This window comes from Myotis daubentonii, chromosome 4 (genome assembly GCF_963259705.1).
Source record: "Myotis daubentonii chromosome 4, mMyoDau2.1, whole genome shotgun sequence".
Classification (NCBI taxonomy): Eukaryota; Metazoa; Chordata; class Mammalia; order Chiroptera; family Vespertilionidae; genus Myotis; species Myotis daubentonii.
In genome coordinates, this window is record NC_081843.1 from 29,070,100 (window position 1) to 29,090,049 (window position 19,950).

At 46.0% G+C, this 19,950-nt stretch overlaps 1 protein-coding gene across 3 annotated transcripts in view; it reads left to right on the top strand.

Annotated features, from left to right (window-relative positions):
• The window catches only part of CALN1 (calneuron 1), a 414,925-nt gene that overhangs the window by 209,469 nt on the left and 185,506 nt on the right, over window positions 1-19,950 (top strand). For all 3 annotated transcript variants that reach the window (XM_059693382.1, XM_059693384.1, XM_059693383.1), the window contains one exon: window positions 16,883-17,026. In XM_059693382.1, the coding sequence (XP_059549365.1) occupies window positions 16,883-17,026 (144 nt within the window). The remainder of the gene's footprint in view (window positions 1-16,882; window positions 17,027-19,950) is intronic.

The window sequence follows — 19,950 nt, forward strand, 5'->3', positions numbered from 1 at the left end:
GAAGAAGCCCCCTGCCACTGAGAGTGATTGGAAACCCAGGGGGGAGCTAAGAGCTGGGGGGCAGGGCAAAGGCGGCCCTGGGGCCCCCCAGCCATGATCAGAGAATCAGGTGCCTTTTCTGCCCTGGCCAGTGATAGCAGGAAGTGGGGTGGAGCCAGCAATGGGAGCTGGGCACGGTCGAAGCTGGCAGTCCCAGGAGCTAGGGGTCCCTTGCCTGGGCCTAAAGCGGAGCCCACGATCGCGGGGCCGCTGCAGCTGCGGGTCCCCGCTGCCCGGGCTGGACACCTAGGCCAGAGGCGTTAGGCCTGGGCAGGGGCGGAGCCTGCAACCGCGGGGAGCTGGGGGTTCCCTGCCCAGGCCTGACACCTCTGCCGGAGGCCTCAGGCCTGGTCAAGGGGCCGATCCGGTGATTGGTGATCGGAGGGTGATGAGGGTCAACTCCTCTGGCCGAGGCATCAGGCCTGGGCGGGGGGCAGAGCCGGGGATTGGGGGGATATGATGGTCCCCTTGCCCAGGCCTGAAGCCTGGGTCAGAGGTGTCAGGCTTGGGCGGGGGGTGGAGCAAGCGATCAGAGGGAGATGGGGGTCCCCTGTCCAAGCCTGACACCTCTGGCGGAGGCGTCAGGCCTGGACAAGGGGCCGATCAGGCGATCGGAGGGTGATGGGGGTCTACGCCTCTGGCCGAGGCATCAGGCCTGGGCAAGGGGCCGATCCTGCGATTGGAGGGTGATTGGGGTCAACGCCTGAGGGCTCCCAGTATGTGAGAGGGGGCAGGCTGGGCTGAGGGACACTCCCCCCCCCCCACACACACAGTGCACGAATTTCGTGCACCGGGCCCCTAGTTTATATATAAAAGTACACACACACACATATGTGAATGCATATGTATTCAGAAAAAAGATGAAAATGTGCAAGGCAACAATATGTACTGAAATCATTCCATTTTGGAATGGAAGGAGAGGAATAAAATAGAGAAGTGATCTATGAAGAGCTTCAAACTATAATATACTTCCATAAAGCCAATTCAAAAGAAGATCTAAAGTTAATATAGTACAATGCACAGACTTGATAAGCCTGGGTTAGGGAAACACATATTTATTATATTATTCTCTTTTCTACACTCTTACGTTTGAGGTATTTTATAAGAAATAAACATTTTTAAAATTATGTATTTTTTATATATATTGACTTGTGTGAGAGAGAGAGAGAGAGAGAGAGAGAGAGAGAGAGAGAGATTGATTTGTTGTTCCACTTATTTATGCATTCATTGGTTGCTTCTTGTATGTGCCCTGACCTAGGATTGAATGTGCAACCTTAATGTACCCACAACCTCCGAGGGTTGAATGTGTAACCTTAGTATACCCACACCTTGGCTATCTGTACAGCGCGCTAAACAACTAAGCTATCCGGCTAGGGCCAACAAATATGTTAAAAATCATGAATGGGAATGATAAATACCAAATTAAAGATAGTGATAATATCCGGGGAGTGAGGGAAATGAGATCAGAGAGAGACATACAAGGAGCTTCATTTGTATTTGTGATGTCTAACTCTTTGTTTTGTTTTCTAAAAATACTAAATCAAAATGTTCAGATTTGATAGCTTGCTTCTGGATTTATAGGGGTTCATTTATATCATTCTCTAGGCTATTCTGCATTTACTAAAAATATATGCCACAGAAGTGAGAGAGTAACTAAGGTTGAAAGTCTCTGGGAGGGAGGAAGTAATGGAATTCATAGCATTCTTGGCGTGTTGGCTCTGGAAAGTAGAGCCTGAGGCAAGGCTTAAATGCTCAGATCTTCGGGAAAGTGCAAACCCAGGGCAATAAGAATGAGAGAAAAGAGAAGTGATAGAGGGAAGTATGGAGAGCAGCACTAAGTGATGCACTGCTAGGTTGGCCATTGTTTCATGAGGTCTCAGCTATGTAGGATGACTCCAGATAGGCTGAAGAGAAACACTGTTTGGGGACAGTCTAATGGAGAGAATAAAGAGGGAATTTATTTCCCAGCTCTCCTGTATACTCTTTCTGATTGGTCAAGATTGGTTTTTCATACCGTTAATAGCCTGGGGCTTCTGGAAAGTGCGTGTCATCTAGTCCATTTGGCCATCACTGAGAAGGCCTGATGGCATACACAGTGTGGGGCTTCATCCAAGCTTAGAAACTATGGAGCAGTGAGAGAGGTGCTGGCAATGGCCTCAGGGCTTGGGGCCGAATGGCCCTAAAGGAGTCTGCTTTGAGTCCCCATCCTGGCAGCAGCTACAGCAAAACAAGTGGCCAAGAGTATGGGAGATGGATGAAGGCGAGAGAATCTGGATTTCCATTAAACAAGTCTGATACAAATGCAATGGCTATCTCTTTTGTCTGAAACGAGAGAGAAAATGAGAATGAATTTTTTAGTAGATAAGTTTATAGGGGAAAGGGGGTAAAAAATATTAAAACCATTCTGGACTGATAACCTCTCCCCCCCCCACCCCCCCCTCCGAAGAGCAATGAGAGGACATTATTTACTGAGAGTTTGGGGATGGATTTGGGAAGTAGGATTAAGAATTTGTGGAAAATCATGAAGATCTTGAATAATAACCATGGAGAAAGGAATGTGTCCAGCTACAGAAGTGGAGAGGCTGTCTGGGATCATGCCGAGCAGGAAGCTAGTAGGGGAATTGGAAAGAGAACAGCTGAACGGAAGTGGGCTCCAGGTAACTTGTCTAGTTGGGATGAATGGGAAAGGAAGACAATGGAAGGCTGAGGAATGAAGGTCTCAGAAGGTTGAAGAGCAGCCAGTGGGAGTGACAGTTGGAAAAATGTGAGGTCATAATATGAGAGAAAAACTTTAGACCTTATGATTTCAGAGCAATGTTGAGTGAGAACAAGGACCAGACTCTCCTTACAGGGGCGTTTCTTGAGTGGAAGGGAGGTGAAAGCGTTTAGAGAAGCAGCGGTTAAGGGTGTTGAAGTCACTTAGAACTGTAGCAAGGTTGTTGTTGTGCTGTAAGGTCAAAGCTTCAGGGCATGAGGGGGAGTGGTGAGTAACTTTGGCTCAGCTCTTCACTGGAGGACCAATGCAAATCATTAGGCACTGTTTTCCTGCTGAGTCACCAGGGGAGGCCAATTAGCAAATGGGGTCAGCTTTATCCATGACACTAAACTGAATCATCACCTATAATCTTGAATCTAATTACCATCCATCTTTAAGGATCGTATTCATTTTTCTCCTGAAAAAATTAGTTTCCTACCATGACCTTCCTCTCCCTAGTTTTCTTAAGTTGTGGGTATTACAGCACTCATCACGTACTGCCATAATTGCCCCTTTACGTTCCTGTCACTCTCCCCACCTGCCCCATCATGAGGGCTTTAAGGGCAGGGCCAGATCTTGGCTAGCATCTCGTTCTCACCCTAATGTGGGCCCTGAAGATCCTGGGTGCTTGGCATGCTGGCAGGAAGAGGGCTGTGGCAGTGTTAGGCAATGAAAAGTCCCCAGGTCACCTTCTGTTGGATGGATGAAACAAGTTCTTTGATTAAGTCATTTCCTACTTTTCTTTGCCCTTCTCGCTGCCCCCCTCCCCCCAATTACTTAATAGATACATGTTCCTTGTAGAATATTTGGAAAATAATAACCACCCATAACCCTGCCCTTTAGCAATAACCACTATTAAAGATTTTGTGTATATTTTTACAGACAGTTTATTTATTTATGTAATAGATAAAACATTAATGGCACGAACTTCAAAAGTATACTGTAGGCCCCCTGATTCATGGTTTTTATTTTTCATGGTTTCAGTTACTTTTGGTCAACTGTGTCTGAATATATTCAATGGAAAATTCTAGAAAAAGAATTTGAAAATATTCAACCGCACTCCATTCTGAGTAGTGTGATAAAATCTCGCACTGTTGTGGCTCCATCCACCCAGGATGTGACTCATCCCTTAGTCCAGTGTGTCCACACTGTAGACTCCATGCCCATTAGTCAGCTAGTAGCCATCTTGGTTATCATATCAACTGTCTTGGTAGCTCAGTGCCTATGTTCAGGTCACCCTTATAATAATCTAATGCTACATCACAATGCCTACATTACTCACCTACTTCCTCTCACCGCATTGGCACTGTATCATCCCCCATCATCACAAGAAGAAGGGTGGTACAGTACAGCAAGATACTTTGAGAAACAGACCACATTCACATAACTTTATTCCATTACATTGCTATAACTGTCCTATTTTATTATTATTGTTGTTAATTTCTTACTGAGCTGACTTTATAAATGAAACTGTATCATAGATATGTATGTACAGGTAAAAAAAACCCCAGCATATACAGGATTCGGTACCATCTATGGCAGGGGTCCTCAAACTTTTTAAACAGGGGCCCAGTTCACTGTCCCTCAGAACGTTGGAGGGCCGGACTATAGTTTAAAAAAAAAAAGCTATGAACAAATTCCTATGCACACAGCAGTGGCAAAACACCCGGCGGGCTGGATAAATGTTTTCAGCAGGCCGCATGTGGCCTGCGGGCCATAGGTTGAGGACCCCTGATCTATGGTTTCAGGCATCCACCGGGGATGTTGGAAGGGTCCCCCACAGATAAGGGGGATGGCTAGATTGTGAAAGTGTTCCTCTATTCCTTTCCTTCCTCTCCCACGTGGTTCCCATCCCCAGGAGAATCATAGCTACCTGTTTCTTGTATATTCTTCCACTGGCAAGCAGGTTTTTATACTAAATTTTTTCTTCTTCTTTTGCTTACATGGTGGCATTTGATGCATACTTTTCTGCCTCTTGCTTTTGTCACTTAACAACATCTTGCAGGTCGTTCTACATTAGGATAAAAAGAACATTCTTATTCCCTTTCTAGCTGCATCCTCTTTTTAATGTTTTATTTTAGAAAATTCAAGTCTAATGAATACGCATTACCTACCTTTAACTTGTGACTAAGCTTGTTTTACTTATGCCCCATCTGTCAGCCCTCCTCCTTCCTCTATTGTTTTAAAGTACATCTCAGACATTATAGCATTCCACCTCTAATTATTTTAGCATAGACCCACAAAATGACTTAAAAAACAATACCAATATCACACCTAACACAGCTAACTATAATTCCTTAATATTATGAAACCTGATCTTTTAAAAAATATATAAACAGTGCTGCAACTGAGAGCCTGGTTTGTATTTCATCCCTGTGTGTGTGAGTTTATCAGTAATATACGTTTCTAGAGGTGGAGTGGTTGAGGTACAGTGTGCATTTGTAATAGACTAGAGATTGCCAAACTGCACCTCAGAGAGATTATACGAATAAATACTTCTTCCACCAAAGTTTGAGAGGACTGCTTCCTCACAGCTTTATCCACACAGTGTGTTATTGTACTTTTATGTATTTATTTTTAATGTGTTTTTATTGACTTTAGAGAGAGAGGAAGGGAGAGAGAGATAGAAACGTCGATGGGAGAGAATCATCGATTGGCTGCCTCCTGCATGATCCCCATTGTGGGGCGTGCAGGAGGCAGCTGATCAACAATTCTCTTTCATCATTGATATTGATTTCTTTCTGAAATCAATACAAATATACTTTATTTTAAAGTAGATTTCTTATCTTGTTTAAAAAAGTAGGTTGGGGCATATGGTGTAATGTACAGTTGTGATTTAATATTTTCCAAGTATAAACTGACTATTTTTTACTCCATTATTTAGTAATCTTTCTTTCTTCCATGGATTGAAATGTGGCCTTTATCACACTGTTTCCCTCCGTGATCTGAACATCCACAAGAACCTGCGTAGCCCCTGAGCTTCCTTCTCAACTCCCACCCAGGATTCCTTCTCTTTAGTAAAATATGCAGTGGTTTGTGTGGTGTGTGCATGCCTGTTGGGTGCACGTGTGGACTCATTTAGGATTAAGTTTCTGGATAGAATTCCTGAAGCAATCCCCTCCTTTTCTGAGTTTCCCTTTTCATATTGGAGAGCTGGACTGGGAGCAGTCTGCCTCAGCTGATTTCAGTTTTATTTCTCAAGCTGGGGAGAGTGTGAGGCTTTGAAAGGGTCTTTTCAAAGGTGCAGACTTATTTTGATGGAAAACCGGCATGTTAAAACAAAGGAGGGAGTTGGCCATTGTAAGCAAACAAATTGCTTCCTATTGATAATGGGCTATTCATGCAGCCTGCAGTGGAGAACAATTTCTTTCATATCCAGGCCCTTTATCAATTATCAGGAAGGCACAATGGAGTAGGCAGTAATGCAGCAGGGGGCAAATGGGAGGGCTCTGCAGGGAAGGGGGGAGCTGAGGGAGGGAGTCTCTTTGCGGGCCTCCCCTGAACTGTTGTGCATCCTTCCACACCTGTGCCTTCTCCTTTGCACACCTCACACTTGGGCTCACGTTGTCTTAAATCTCATCTGGCTGCCTTTCTATCACAGCACTTGAGGGTCAATTCTATTTGCAAGGCCATTAGAAACATGACCTGGGCTGTGTTTACGTGTGCTCTTGCATGTGAGAAAAGGAAGGACAGGTTTGCTAAGACTTACAACTGAAAAATTACGCAGCAGAAGGGGAGTTCTGTTCTGGATTAGAGCCAGTTCTTCCAACTCCCACCATTTGTCATTTTGCCGTGAGTCTCGGTGCCATGAATTATTTGGAAGATGACTTTATGAGAATGTTGTTTTCACAGGCTGAGCTGCCCAAGCAAAATTTCTGCTTGGCGTGGGCAGCAAGGAGCCTTTGGGGCTCTGTTTTAGGCACCGGGGCTGCGTTGGTTTAAGACGCTGCACCCTGGATGAATTAGGAGTGGAGAAGTCAAGCTAAAGATGTGTGACCATCACTGTCCTTTTGTCCCATTGGGGTCAGTGTGTACAGCAGGTAAATGCTTGTGGCGGGCAGAATCTGCCTGCTTCTGCCCTCTCCCTGATCCAGAGCAGGGGTTGGTCCAGATGGGGCAGAGGGCAGAGCAGGCTGTGGCTTTGGGCTGGAGGTGCAGCTGGGGGGGTCGGGGGCGGGGTGTTAAACCTGCAAGGAGTAAATCTGTTGCTCAGCGGGTGCTGTGTCCTAAGATGGGCAGGCCTGTGGGGGTCCCTTCGTGTTGGTGCCTCTGGCCTCCATATCGGTGCCAAGTCCACAAAATTACTTTGTTGTCTCAGATGTTAATTATACTCCAATCTTAGGATATTAACATTTACAGCTTAGGAACAGTGTGACTTAATGAAAAATTAATTGTTTGATTATTACCATGTTGTTCACAGATAAATTCCACTCCATTTGCTGCTTGCAGATACATCCAATATTGCCTTATGTGTCAAATGAGATGATCCCTCTTTTCTGTCTTGGGCTATGTGTCTTGTTTTCCCTGAGAAAGTACTTGTTGCCACATGAGAAATGGCTGCTTCTGTGGAGAAATGCCAGGCTTGTCTCCTTGATGGTGTCCAGTCTGCTGGACCCTGGGAGATGGTCCATCTCCGCATAGGACAAACGACCCATCCTCCTGCCCCAGAAACAGTCCCAGCCTGGTGTCAAGAGAGTGGCCTCTCCCCACTGCTCCCCCGTCAGGGGAGCCCTTCCTCCTCTCTGAGCATCAGCTCCATCTCAGCCATGTGTGGTCATTTTTTGGGCCCTTCCTTTAGGCCAGGCCCCAGGCTGAATGTGTGTTCACTGTGGTTCTGGGATTTTCAGACATCATCTGAATTGTCTACCTTGCCTTGAACCCTCCCTTAGTAATCATTTGAGCCTCGAACTTCAGTAACTAACTCCTAAGTGATAACTGGATAAAACAGCCGTGGGCAAACTACGGCCCGCGGGCCGAATTCGGCCCGTTTGAAATGAATAAAACTAAAAAAAAAAAAAAAAAAAAAAAAGACCGTACCCTTTTATGTAATGATGTTTACTTTGAATTGATATTAGTTCACACAAACACTCCATCCATGCTTTTGTTCCGGCCCTCCGGTCCAGTTTAAGAACCCATTGTGGCCCTCGAGTCAAAAAGTTTGCCCACCCCTGGGATAAAAGGAATATCTCATGGAGATTGGATTTTTGTGCAAAATGATGTGAAATGGAGGATGGTGCTAATTGATACTGCCTTTTTGGAAGATGTGATATCCTATATAATAAAAGCCCAGAAACCGAATGGTGGAATGACCAGAACAACCAGTTGACCAGTTGCTATGATGCACACTGACCACCAGGGAGCAGATGCTTAATGCAGGAGCTGCCCCCTGGTGGTCAGTGTGCTCCCACAGTAGAAGAGCCACTGGGCTGACTGGGATGAGCGGCTGCTCCTGCAGCGGGCCAATCCCCGCAGGCCACACCCCCTACGAATCCCATTCACCGGGCCTCTAGTTGTGATATAATAGGAGTACATATTGATCTTCCCTGGTTCTTGGCTCAGAGCTCCTAAAACGCTTGTATACTAATGTTCCTGTCTCATCCCCACAGTTCCTATACAAAATAATGTCTTTTGTATACTAATGAGGTGACTGGTTACTGGGTCCCTAGATAAACTCAGGATGGGGCCTGGTTGTCAGAGAGATTAAGGCATGATTAGAAAGTTGGAATTTTTAGCCCCATCTCCCTACCTCCAGAGGAGGAAGATTGAGTTCAATCACCAATAGCCAATATTTAACCAGTCATGCTTAAGTGATGGAACCTGCATAAAAACCTTAAATGATGGTGTTTGGGGAGCTTCTTGGCTGGTGAACATATTGAGGTGCTGGGAAGGTGGTGCACCCAGAAAGGATATGGAAGCTCTATGTACTCCCCAACCCCCCATACCCAGCCCTGTGTATTTCTTCCATTTGGCTGTTCCTCAGTTGTTGTCCTTTATAGTAAACTGGTAAATGTAAGTAAAGAGCTTTCCTGTGTTCTATGAGCTGTTCTAGCAAATTATTGTGGGAACCCCTGACTTTATATGCGTTCTGTCAGAAGAACAGGTGACCTAGAGGGTCTGCACTCACTCTGTAGGGTCTACACTAACTCCGAGTGGGTAGCAACAGAACTGGGTATCCACAGAGCTGGAGAATTACTTTTGGGGGGGGGAAACTCACACATTTGGTGTCAGAAGTGTTTGGAGTAGAAACAGATCATAGAGGGCAACTCGGCAATATGTATTACGTGCTTTAAAAATGTTCCTGACCCAGCAACATTAGGGTCTAATAAATAATATGCAAGATTGAAATGACAGTATGTTAAATAAACAAACAAAGATAAAGAACTATAGAGAATGCATGACCCCAATTTTAGAAAATTTATATGTAAACACTTTGGAATAAAATACCCTAATACATTAACAATGGTTATTGCTGACCTATACAGTATAGATTTTTTCTTGATAGGTTTTGGGAGCATTTTTTTTTTTAAGAATAAGCACAAATTAATGTGTAACCTGAAAAGATGTGGCATTCCTGTACAGGTCTAGCCCTAGTCTTTTGAGGGGGCTGTCCTCACCCCGGAGGTCAGGTCCAGAACCCCATAAAGAGGGCCACCCCCTTGCTAGATGTCCCCTCTTCTTTCCTCACTCATCACCATGACTTTTTGTATAGAGACCCGCCAGCCGTACTCACTCTCATACATATCTCAACCTAATGAGTGGTTTTCTTTTCGGTCCTGCCAGGAGCGTGTGGTCCATCATAGGGTGCCCCTGGCCTGTGCTTGTACTGGTGGGGAATTTTTCCAGTAGCTTTAACTGACCTGGCATGCTAACATCAATTCAGCTTGATCTGTCGAGGTGTAAAATTTGGAGACAGATAAACTCTGTCCTAGCTCCTCACCCATGGAAGTGCCCCTAGCTTTCAGATGGCCTCATGCCTCCCTATTTTAGGAATGAAATATTTATTATTTTTCTTGGGTTGGGATGCTTAGTCTTTATCTATATAATTTCACCACCTGATACGTTATTGAAATGCTTTTCTCTCTGGATGCTAGTGAGGGAAAGAATTGGCTTTATCTTTGAATTCAAATGGTCATTTGGGCCATGAGGTAAGGAAAAGAGGAGCGTGGGGACCCTGCCTAAGGCCCTCCAGCCTTGATGTGTAGGCCTTTGAACCGATTTCCAACACTGTCCCCAGCCCGCTCCCAGGGGACCAGTGGCTCCCGGGGAGTCTGGGGCGGGAGTTTATGGAGCCCTGCTGCAGCCTGGATTGGAACCTCAGTCACAGAGGCAGGGATGCTCTCAGGGAGGGACGGTCACTGCTGCTACCCTTGTCCTTCTGCAGGCGCCTCCCCATTGGGCCCTCACTTCCAGCCAGGGGCCGGGAGCCCGTGAATGCAGCCCCTTCTCCCCTCGCCCACAGTGCCTCCTGGAAGCTTCTCTGTTGCATTGACTCCAGGCCTCAGCCTCCTTCTAGGTTCTCTCACGCCTCCCCTCCTCCATGAGTGTTTTCCTAGTTCATCTTCTCTCCTCTCACTCCCAGGCACTTGTCTTTTTTTCTCAGGTAAATTTTAATATTTTAAGACCTACTACAACTTTTTTGTGTGTGTGAAATAAGAGTCAATTTAAACAAACAAATATATACGGAAGTGCCCCCATCTCAGGGCGGACCCTCTCAGACATGATGCTTTGGTGTCCCGCTGTAGCATTCATCAAATCTGAGCCAGGAAGGAGCGCAATACACATGTTGAAATGGATCCAGTTACACCTCAAATAGCAAATTGCCTAGGAGTGAGGATTCTTTAACCCTTTAAAGGTGTCCCGAGAAAAACAAGCCAGGTTAAACATGTGACTAGTATGCTGCCACCTCTCCCTGCCCCCATCCCTGTGGCCTGTCCCCAGCCAGGGTTATTAGCTGCTGGGCACTTCTGAGTGTGTGTTGCGTCCCGCCTCCTCCTGAGGGCCCTGTCCCCTTCATGTCTGAGCTCTCCCCTCTGTGTTCCATAATTGCTGGAACCCATTAGCTGTTTTTGTGGACTGATTGATGATAATGAAAGTGGAACTCATTCACACTAAAACCCACACTGGGACTGAATCAGTGTGTTATGGCAATTGTGGTCATTCTATTTTCATTTTCTCCAAATGCTAGCTGCAGGTGTCCACACGCTGGCTAGACCACCCGCCACCCCCTTTCCCTCTCTGAAAACCTGTGCTTCCTCCTCAACTCTCAGTTAATGTCCTTGCAACTCACCCCATCAGGCAAACGAGCAACCCCAGCATCAGCCTTCGAGCCTCAGATCCTCCCTAGCCCCGGCCCTGCACGTGACCTTCTCTCAGGAAAGCCTCCTGGGCTCAGATGGCTCTGAAGGCCCTTTGCGATCTTGCCCTAGTGCACTTCTCCACCCTCGTCTCAGTGTTTCTACACCCACTGTGCAGCTGGTGTGTTAGACATGCCCATCTTGGCACTTTCTCTCCACTCTGCCTCCTTCCCCTCTCTCCGTGGCCTGAAGATGCCAAACAGTCAAGGGTGACCCTTTCACAGAGCTGTCTCTCCGTCATGTCTTTCACCCCCTGGAGGCACTTCCGTGGGATTTTGTGCAGACTCGTGTAACTGAGCTCGTCATCCTGTGTTATGAGTGTCTGGTCACCTCTTTGTCTTTCCAACTAGAATATAAGCTTCGTACAGCCTGGAGAGTTTCTTTTGCTTCCTATCTATTGTGGCGCAGTACTGGGATATAATAAGTAAACAGCAACTTTCCATTGATTAATCATTTCTTGTCTTCCCTAGAGAAGGTGGAAACCCTCCTAAATCTTTTGTCATTGGCTCAATGCCTATCTTATTATTTCTTCTGAAAAAATGACCTCCAAGTTTGTATCTTCTATTTCCTGGTACATTTGTGTGGTTATTTAATAACCGCCTTGCCTAGCCTTACTGAACTGCGTCTATCTCCAGTGTTGCAATTTCTCAATGACGTGCATCAACGGAATTCATCTTGTGAATAGAACCATCTCTTTTCGTGCTTTAGGCCTACAGTCTTCCTAACAATACATTTCTGTGGAGAATAAGCAGGCTTTGCATGTCATGGAGATTGGGATGAGAAACGGTTGTTCTTCATTACTGATCTAAGTTTGCACATTAGCGCTGTGAATTTTAGCCGAGTCTTCAAAGCCAGACATGAGCCAGTGAATATTGGCTCTGGCTGAGGTCTGGATTTCATCTGCTGCACACTCCCTTCAGCAGCCTGATTGATGAGTCTGTTCTGTATGCTAGGTGTGCCCTTGCTGTTGTTATTGCTCCAATTGGCCATGTCCCTAGGGTGCATTATGGAACCGAGGCCTGGTGCTCAGAGGGCACTGGGTCAGGATACAGATGGTACCAGTGGTGGGTGTGGATATCTTCCAGAAAATAGACTTATACCCTGGCCAGTGTGGCTCAGATAGGTGAGCATCGTCCTGTGCACCCAAAGGTTGCTGGTTCAATTCATGGTCAGGGCATATAACCAAGTTGTGGGTTCCATCCCTGGTAGGGGGCCTGCAGGAGGTAGCCAATAAGTCTTTCTCTGTCTCTCCCCCTCTCTCTCTAAAAATCAATAAACTGTTCTTTAAAAAGAAAAGAAAAGAAAGGAAACAGACTTACTGGTGTAATGAGAAGTAATCTCTTGGGTTCTAGAGCAGGACCATGTCCAGCACAGGCCTTGTTTGGCTCCAGACCATCATATCCCTCCAGGCAGGAGAAGCCCGGATCCCTATGGGAATGCGGATTTGGTTCTGAGAAAGTCCATGTGCAGAGAACGGATTTCTTTTCTTAGAAGATGTGTCTTCACGTGTTTCCTTTCACAGAGCGACTGTCGGGCAGGCTCTGATCCCCATCGCAGACGCCCCTTTTGGGAGTGAGGGTGGCCATGCTGGTGCCTGCTGTGCATGTGTTGCGTGAGCTTGTAACTGAATTGAAAACCAAATGCACAGCACGCTTGCTCAAGGGGCATTAGCCCAAAGAGGGGATGTGTTCCAGTGGAAGGCACACCACATTACTGGGTTGTTTCTGAAAACTCGATCTGTGCTTCCCACTTCCCAGTGGGAAAGCGGCCAGAGCCCCTCCATGCTGCGAGCAGGCTGCCTGTAGCCGGAGGCAGTGGGACCTGGCCTGCTCCAGTGTCTCCGCTGGTTTTATGGGCATATTTCTCACACCCTGTTCACTATTAAAAATAAAATGAGGAACACATCACATGTCTCAGACTGCAAGACCCATTTCCTCCTAATAAGCTTCTCGTTTGGCTGGGCTTCCCTTACACTAACTCTCCAGAGGTGCCCATTATGTATGGATTTCTAGTTTCGTACTTTTTTTAATTTTATTTTTTTACTCTCTGATATTTTGAAAGAAATTAAGTTAGTGAGCTTTATCCTGGGAGCCAGGAGCGGACATTCTATGCAAACAGTGGAGGAAGGCTTTGTCCCACCTACCTGGGGGCCACAGAAAACAAAACTCTGAGCCAGTATGTGCCTGCCTGCCCTGTGCTGGGCTGGGTCAGGGCCTGCCTGGTTACACACTACAGATGGGACCAACCACTGGGTTTTGAGGCCTGGAAGGAGCATATCCCTTCACAGCAGGGCAGTGCTGGGGTGACCCCATCTTTGGTCTGCCTTACCAAATCCGGGAGCCTTGGGGTGAGGCAACTCTGGGAGTAGCCCAAGAGCTGGGTGGGGATCAGCAGGCACACACGCCAAGGCCTTCATTTCCAGACCAAGTTCTCCAACACCCACAACCAGGCCCCTCCGGGGTGTCCAGTGTAAGGAAACAGGCTCATTAGTTGGAAAGGTCTAGAGCAGGGGTCCTCAAACTACAGCCCATGGGCCACATGCGGCCCGCCGAAAACATTTATCCGGCCCGCCGGGTGTTTTTGCCGCCGCTGTGTGCATAGGAATTTGTTCATAGTTCTTTTTTTAAACTGTAGTCCGGGCCTCCAATGTTCTGAGGGACAGTGAACTGGCCCCCTGTTTAAAAAGTTTGAGGACCCCTGGTCTAGAGCATGCAGGGGGAGCACAGGAATGAGGCCCCGTCCTGTCAACAGGAGGGCATCACCCTTTCTGAGTGATAGCAACAGCCCAGAGCGTGCAGGCTGGAATCTGAGGGGTGGGAAGTGGAGATGGCGCCTGGGGAAGGGAGTGGTCCAGAGGACACGGGGCAGGGCTCTGCCTGCAGCTGACCCTCCAGCTGGCCCGCCTGGGACCCTGGCCTCTTCTGTGACCCCAGGTAGAGCCCTTGCCATCATCTGACATTTCCTACTGTTGCATAGTACAAGTCAGCCCCACGTAAAACCCTGCTATAAAAGCCAGAAGGAGACCCAGCCTAACCTATTTTTCAGATGGAGAAATGGATGGGAGTGGAGACTGTTTCAGAGCCAGACAGGCTTCCTCCTGTGCTCACTCCCACCTCAGGGACTCAGTCTCCGCATCCACCTGCCCCTGGTTTCTGGGATCTGGGCTCAGGTGAGGCCGTGGTGTCTGTCACAGTGTCCTTGAGTACCTTGCGCCATGACCTCAAGCTGAGCAGCAGCACTGAGCTCTTCTCAGGCCGCCAAGGACTTGGTAGGAAAACATATGGCCCCCGTAGGTAACCCTGGGCAGGTTTTGTTGATGAGAAAGCCTAAAAGTGCAGACAAACGCCTTGATTCAGAGTTTGGAGTGGTCTAAAGTTTTTTTTTTCTATATCGTCAACGGAAAAACGAGCATTTGAGCAACAGATTAATAGGGTATGAAAGAGAACACAGCTTCCTGTTCTTCTCTTAAACATTTTAACAATGTCCACCGATCTACAGAAAGAAGGGCTTAGGGATCCTCGTGGCTAACCAGCTCATTTTACACATGAGCAAACTGAGGCCTCAGGCTTTGGCTGCAAACTTAATTAGCTAATCCACCTGGCCAGGAGCCGAGGGTCCTGACTCGCTGGCTGGTCTGGTCTCTGCTGGAGCCCACATTTATTAGCAGAAAGCATTCAGCGTCCTGAATTGGTCTCGATGATGGATTTGCTACCAAAGTACGATCCTAATTTATTCAGGCCCACCATCCATTGAACAGCTGTCTGTCTAGCGCCTCCTTCTGAGTGTGGGTGGGAACATACAAAGATGAATGAAGTGTATGAGGAGCTTAGAGGAGAAGCTCTGGTTTCTACACCAGTCATCTTATTTCTAGATGGGTCATCTAGATGTTATGTGAAAGTAATGAACGGCCTCCTGAATGGTTGACAGAAAGGGGAGATGACTTTGGCTGTAGTGAGCAAAGATGTTTTTGTGGGTTCCACAGCTTGTCCTTGACTTGTCCTTTGAGGACTAATTTGATTTGGCAGGTAAAGAGGAAGGCAGGGTGTGTCAGGTGAAAGAACTGGGCAGCATAGTGCAGCAGTCTGATTAACAGCCCCCCGAAGTATCAGGTGCTCATCCCGGGAACCTGTAATTGCTGCCTTGGCACAAAGGGTTTTGCAGATGTAATTAACTTAAGGATCTCCAGTTGGGAAAATTATCCTGAATTGTCTGGTGGCCCCTAAATGCAAACATAAGGCTCCTTATCAGAGGGAGGCAGAGAAGATCACAGACAGAAGAGGAGAAGGCAGTGTGACCACAGAGGCAGATAATGGAGTGATGAGGCCACAAGGCAAGGAATGCTGGCAGCCACTGGAAGGTGGAAGGAGGCAAAAACAAATACCCCCCTAGAGGCTCCAGGGTCCCTGTCCACACCTTGACTTTGGTCCAAAGGTACCGATTCCAGACTTCTGGCCTTCAGAGTGAGATAAATTTCTGGTGTTTTAAGCCACCAAATTGCGTTACAGAAGCCACAGGAAATTAACGTAAATAGGAAAGGGCAGAGCCTGTGTAGGAAAGGGTGTGGTGCAAGGTATCTGCTGGGAGCAAGTCAGACATTTAGAAAAGTGGACACTAAATGTATTAGGGCCAAGTGTCCTGTAATAGTTTTAAGAGTTCCTGCAAGTTTCTGTGTGGCTCTCACTTTCCTGACTGGAGTGTCGGGATCTGAAGGAGCACCAGGACTCCCAGCAGGTGCTGGTTATTTCTCTGCGGTACAGACAGCCAGTACTTGTTGAATGACATGACGAAGATTGGCAGCTGCCCTACCTGGGTTTGCACTGGGTTTACTGATGAAAAATCAACGCTGGCCAAGTCTGGTGCTCAGAGACGATGGATGGACGAACGTATCATCTTCAGGCTGTGATCTCGAATTCATGTCATGCCTCACAGGGTTGTGATGTGTTAGGAAATGCTCAGCCAACCCAGAACTAGCGCCACACGGGCTCTGGAGGGAGGGACTCTGGGTGGAAAGCAGAGCAAGTCCGGTTGGGGTAGGAGGATGGGAGACCCCCTGCCGGAGGGAAATGGCCTTGTTGATATCAGAGTCAAATTCTCTGCCAGCCCCAGCGAATGTGATTAAAGATGTTTTTTTGGGTTTTTATGACACTCCTATCGATCTGAAGTTGTTTATAGCCATAAAACAACTGTAAATTACAGGATGAAATAAAACCGCAGGATACTTAACTCCTATCCTACTATGAGGTTGAGAACCTCTCTGCACAGCTCCTGCAGCAGCAGGGAGCCGGATGTAAGTCTGTATAGGAATCTCATTCCTCTTTCCTCTGATGGTCAAGGTTAAGAGGCAGTCTTTCTCCTCACAGATGAAGCCTCATCTTCATCCTCGCTCAGGAGGTGTCCTTGGTTAACGTGATTCTCTGCTGGGACCGCTGTCTAACTGTGTACCTACTACAGTGTTTTAGGATGTGCAGGGCCAGTTACCTCCTCTGTCCAAAGCGCTTTTCCTTCCTCCCCTCTCCTCCTATCCTTTTTTCCCTCCTACCCCCTTTTTTCTTTCATTTTCTCTTTCTTTCTTTTTTTGGGTTCCTCTCTTGGCCGTTCTTTTATTGAAATAAAGGGTTTTGACATGTCACTATTTGTAAAATAGTTAGGAATTTTCAGTATACAATCACCAATAATTTCAATGCTATAGACCAAGCCAAGTGACCATTGGACTTTCTTTGCTTTCTCCTTGTAGAAATCCGAGAGGCCTTTCGGGTTCTGGACCGAGATGGGAATGGCTTCATCTCCAAGCAGGAGCTGGGAATGGCCATGCGCTCTCTGGGGTACATGCCGAGTGAGGTGGAGCTGGCCATCATCATGCAGCGCCTGGACATGGACGGTGAGACCCTGCCAGCAGCCTCTCCCCAGATGAGCCTCCACTCATTAGCGAGACTTTTGATTTAAAGGGCCCCGCACTTGGAGTCAAAAGACGTGGGTTTATGTCTTGATGAACATTTGAGGAGAAGAAACTTGGACTAGATCATTCCATTCAGCTCTAGACACCTACAGAGCTGGTTCTGGGGCCATGAGAGGGAACAGGGCAAGGGAGGTCTGGCTGGCAGAGCAGTGAGAACAAGGTTGTTTTGTGTGTGTGTGTGTGTGTGTGTGTGTGTGTGTGTGTGTGTGTGTGTGAAACAGCTTTATTGAGATTGAATTCACACATCATAAAATTCACTCATTTAACCTATGGCACAAATTTGTGCAACCAACTCTATAATCAATTTCATAACATTTCACCACTCCAAAAAGAAGCCCTGTGCTTCCTAGCCATCACCCCCAACTCCTCAGCCCCCCTCAGCCTTAGGCAACCACTAACCTGCTTTCGATCTTTCTGGATTTGCCTCTTCTGGATATTGCACACAAATGGAGCTGTGCAGCATGTGGGCCTTTGTAACCGGCTTCTTTCGCTTCACATAATGCTCGCATGTTCATTCATGTTGCAGCACGGGTCAATACTTTGTCTCTTTTATGGCCAAATCATATTTTATTGTGTGGCTATAACAGCATCTTTTCTCTCTGTTTTACATACTGGGGAAAAGAGTTTCATTGCATTAGATAATCTTTTTATTTTTTCCTTTTTTTTTTATTGCTTAAACTATTACAAAGGATATTACATATGTGTCCTTTTTCCCCCCCGCCCTTGACAGTCCCCTAGCCTCCCCTATCCACCAGTGTCTTATGTCCATTGGTTATGCTTATATGCATGCATACAAGTCCTTTAGTTGATCTCTTACCCCCCTCCCTCCTGCCCCTCAACCCTCCCTGGCCTTCCCGCTGCAGTTTGACAATCTGTTTGAGGGAGCTCTGCCTCTGTATCTATTATTGTTCAAAAGTTTATAATGGTCTCTATTATCCATGAATGAGTGAGATCATGTGGTATTTTTCCTTCATTGACTGGCTTATTTCATTTAGCATAATGCTCTCCAGTTCCATCCATGCTGTTGCAAATGGTAAGAGTTCCTTCTTTTTTACAGCAGCATAGTATTCCATCGTGTAGATGTACCACAGTTTTCTAATCCATTCATCTACTGATGGGCACTTAGGCTGTTTCCAGATCTTAGCTATGGTGAATTGTGCTGCTATGAACATAGGGCTGCATATATCCTTTCTGATTGTTGTTTCTGGTTTCTTGGGATATATTCCTAGAAGTGGGATCACAGGGTCAAATGGGAGTTCCATTTTCAGTTTTTTAAGGAAACTCCATACTGTCTTCCATAGTGGCTGCACCAGTCTGCATTCCCACCAGCAGTGCACAAGTGTTCCTTTTTCTCCACATCCTCTCCAGCACTTGTCATTTGTTGATTTGTTGATGATAGCCAGTCTGACAGGTGTGAGATGGTACCTCATTGTTGTTTTGATTTGCATCTCTCGGATGATTAGTGACTTTGAGCATGTTTTCATATGTCTCTTGGCTTTCTGAATGTCCTCTTTTGAAAGGTGTCTATCTAGTTCCTTTGCCCATTTTTTGATTGGATTGTTTAACTTCCTTTTGTTAAGTTGTATGAGTTCCCTATAAATTTTGGAGATTAGGCCCTTATCAGATATGACATTGGCAAATATGTTTTCCCACACAGTGGATTTTCTCGTTGTTTTGTTGATGGTTTCTTTTGCTGTGCAGAAGCTTCTTATTTTGATGTAGTCCCATTTGTTCATTTTCTCTTTAGTTTCAAGTGCCCTAGGAGCTGTATCAATGAAGAAATTGCTTCGGCATATGTCTGAGATTTTGTTGCCTTTGGATTCTTCTAGAATTTTTATGGTTTCCTGTCATACATTTAAGTCCTTTATCCATTTTGAGTTTATTTTTGTGTATGGTGTAAGTTGGTGGTCTAGTTTCATTTTCTTGCATATATCTGTCCAATTTTCCCAACACCATTTATTGAAGAGACTATCTTGGCTCCATTGTATGTTCTTGCCTCCTTTGTCAAATATTAATTGAGCATATTGGTTCGGGCCGATTTCTGGGCTCTCTATTCTATTCCATTGATCTATATGCCTGTTCTTGTGCCAGTACCAGGCAGTTTTGAGAACAGTGGCTTTGTAATACATCTTGATATCTGGTATTGAGATCCCACCTACTTTGTTCTTTTTCAGGGTCGCTGCAGCTATTCGGGGTCTTTTTTTATTCCAGATGAATTTTTGGAGAGTTCGTTCTAGATCTCTGAAGTATGCCATTGGTATTTTAATGGGAAGTGCGTTGAATTTATTTATAGATTGCTTTGGGTAGTATGGACATTTTAATGATGTTGATTCTACCAATCCATGAACATGGTATGTTCTTCCATCTGTTTATGTCTTCCTCTATATCTTTTTTCAACGTCCTGTAGTTTTCTGAGTAGAGGTCTTTTACCTCTTTAGTTAAGTTTATTCCTAGGTAGCTTAACTTTTTTGGTGCGATGGTAAATGGGATTGTTTTTATAATCTCGCTTTCTGAAAGTTCACTATTGGTGTATAGAAATGCCTCAGATTTCTTGGGGTTAATTTTGTATCCTGCTACATTGCCAAATTCATGTATTAAGTCTAGTAGCTTTTTGATGGAGTCTCTAGGGTTTTGTATGTATAATATCATGTCGTCTGCAATTAAGGACAGTTTTACTTCTCTTTTCCAATTTGGATGCCTTTTATTTCTTCTTCTTGTCTAATTGCAATGGCTAACACTTCCAGTACTATGTTGAACAGGAGTGGTGAGAGTGGGCATCCCTGTCTTGTTCCTGTTCTTAGGGGAAATGGTGTTAGTTTCTGTCCACTGAGTATGATGTTGGCTGT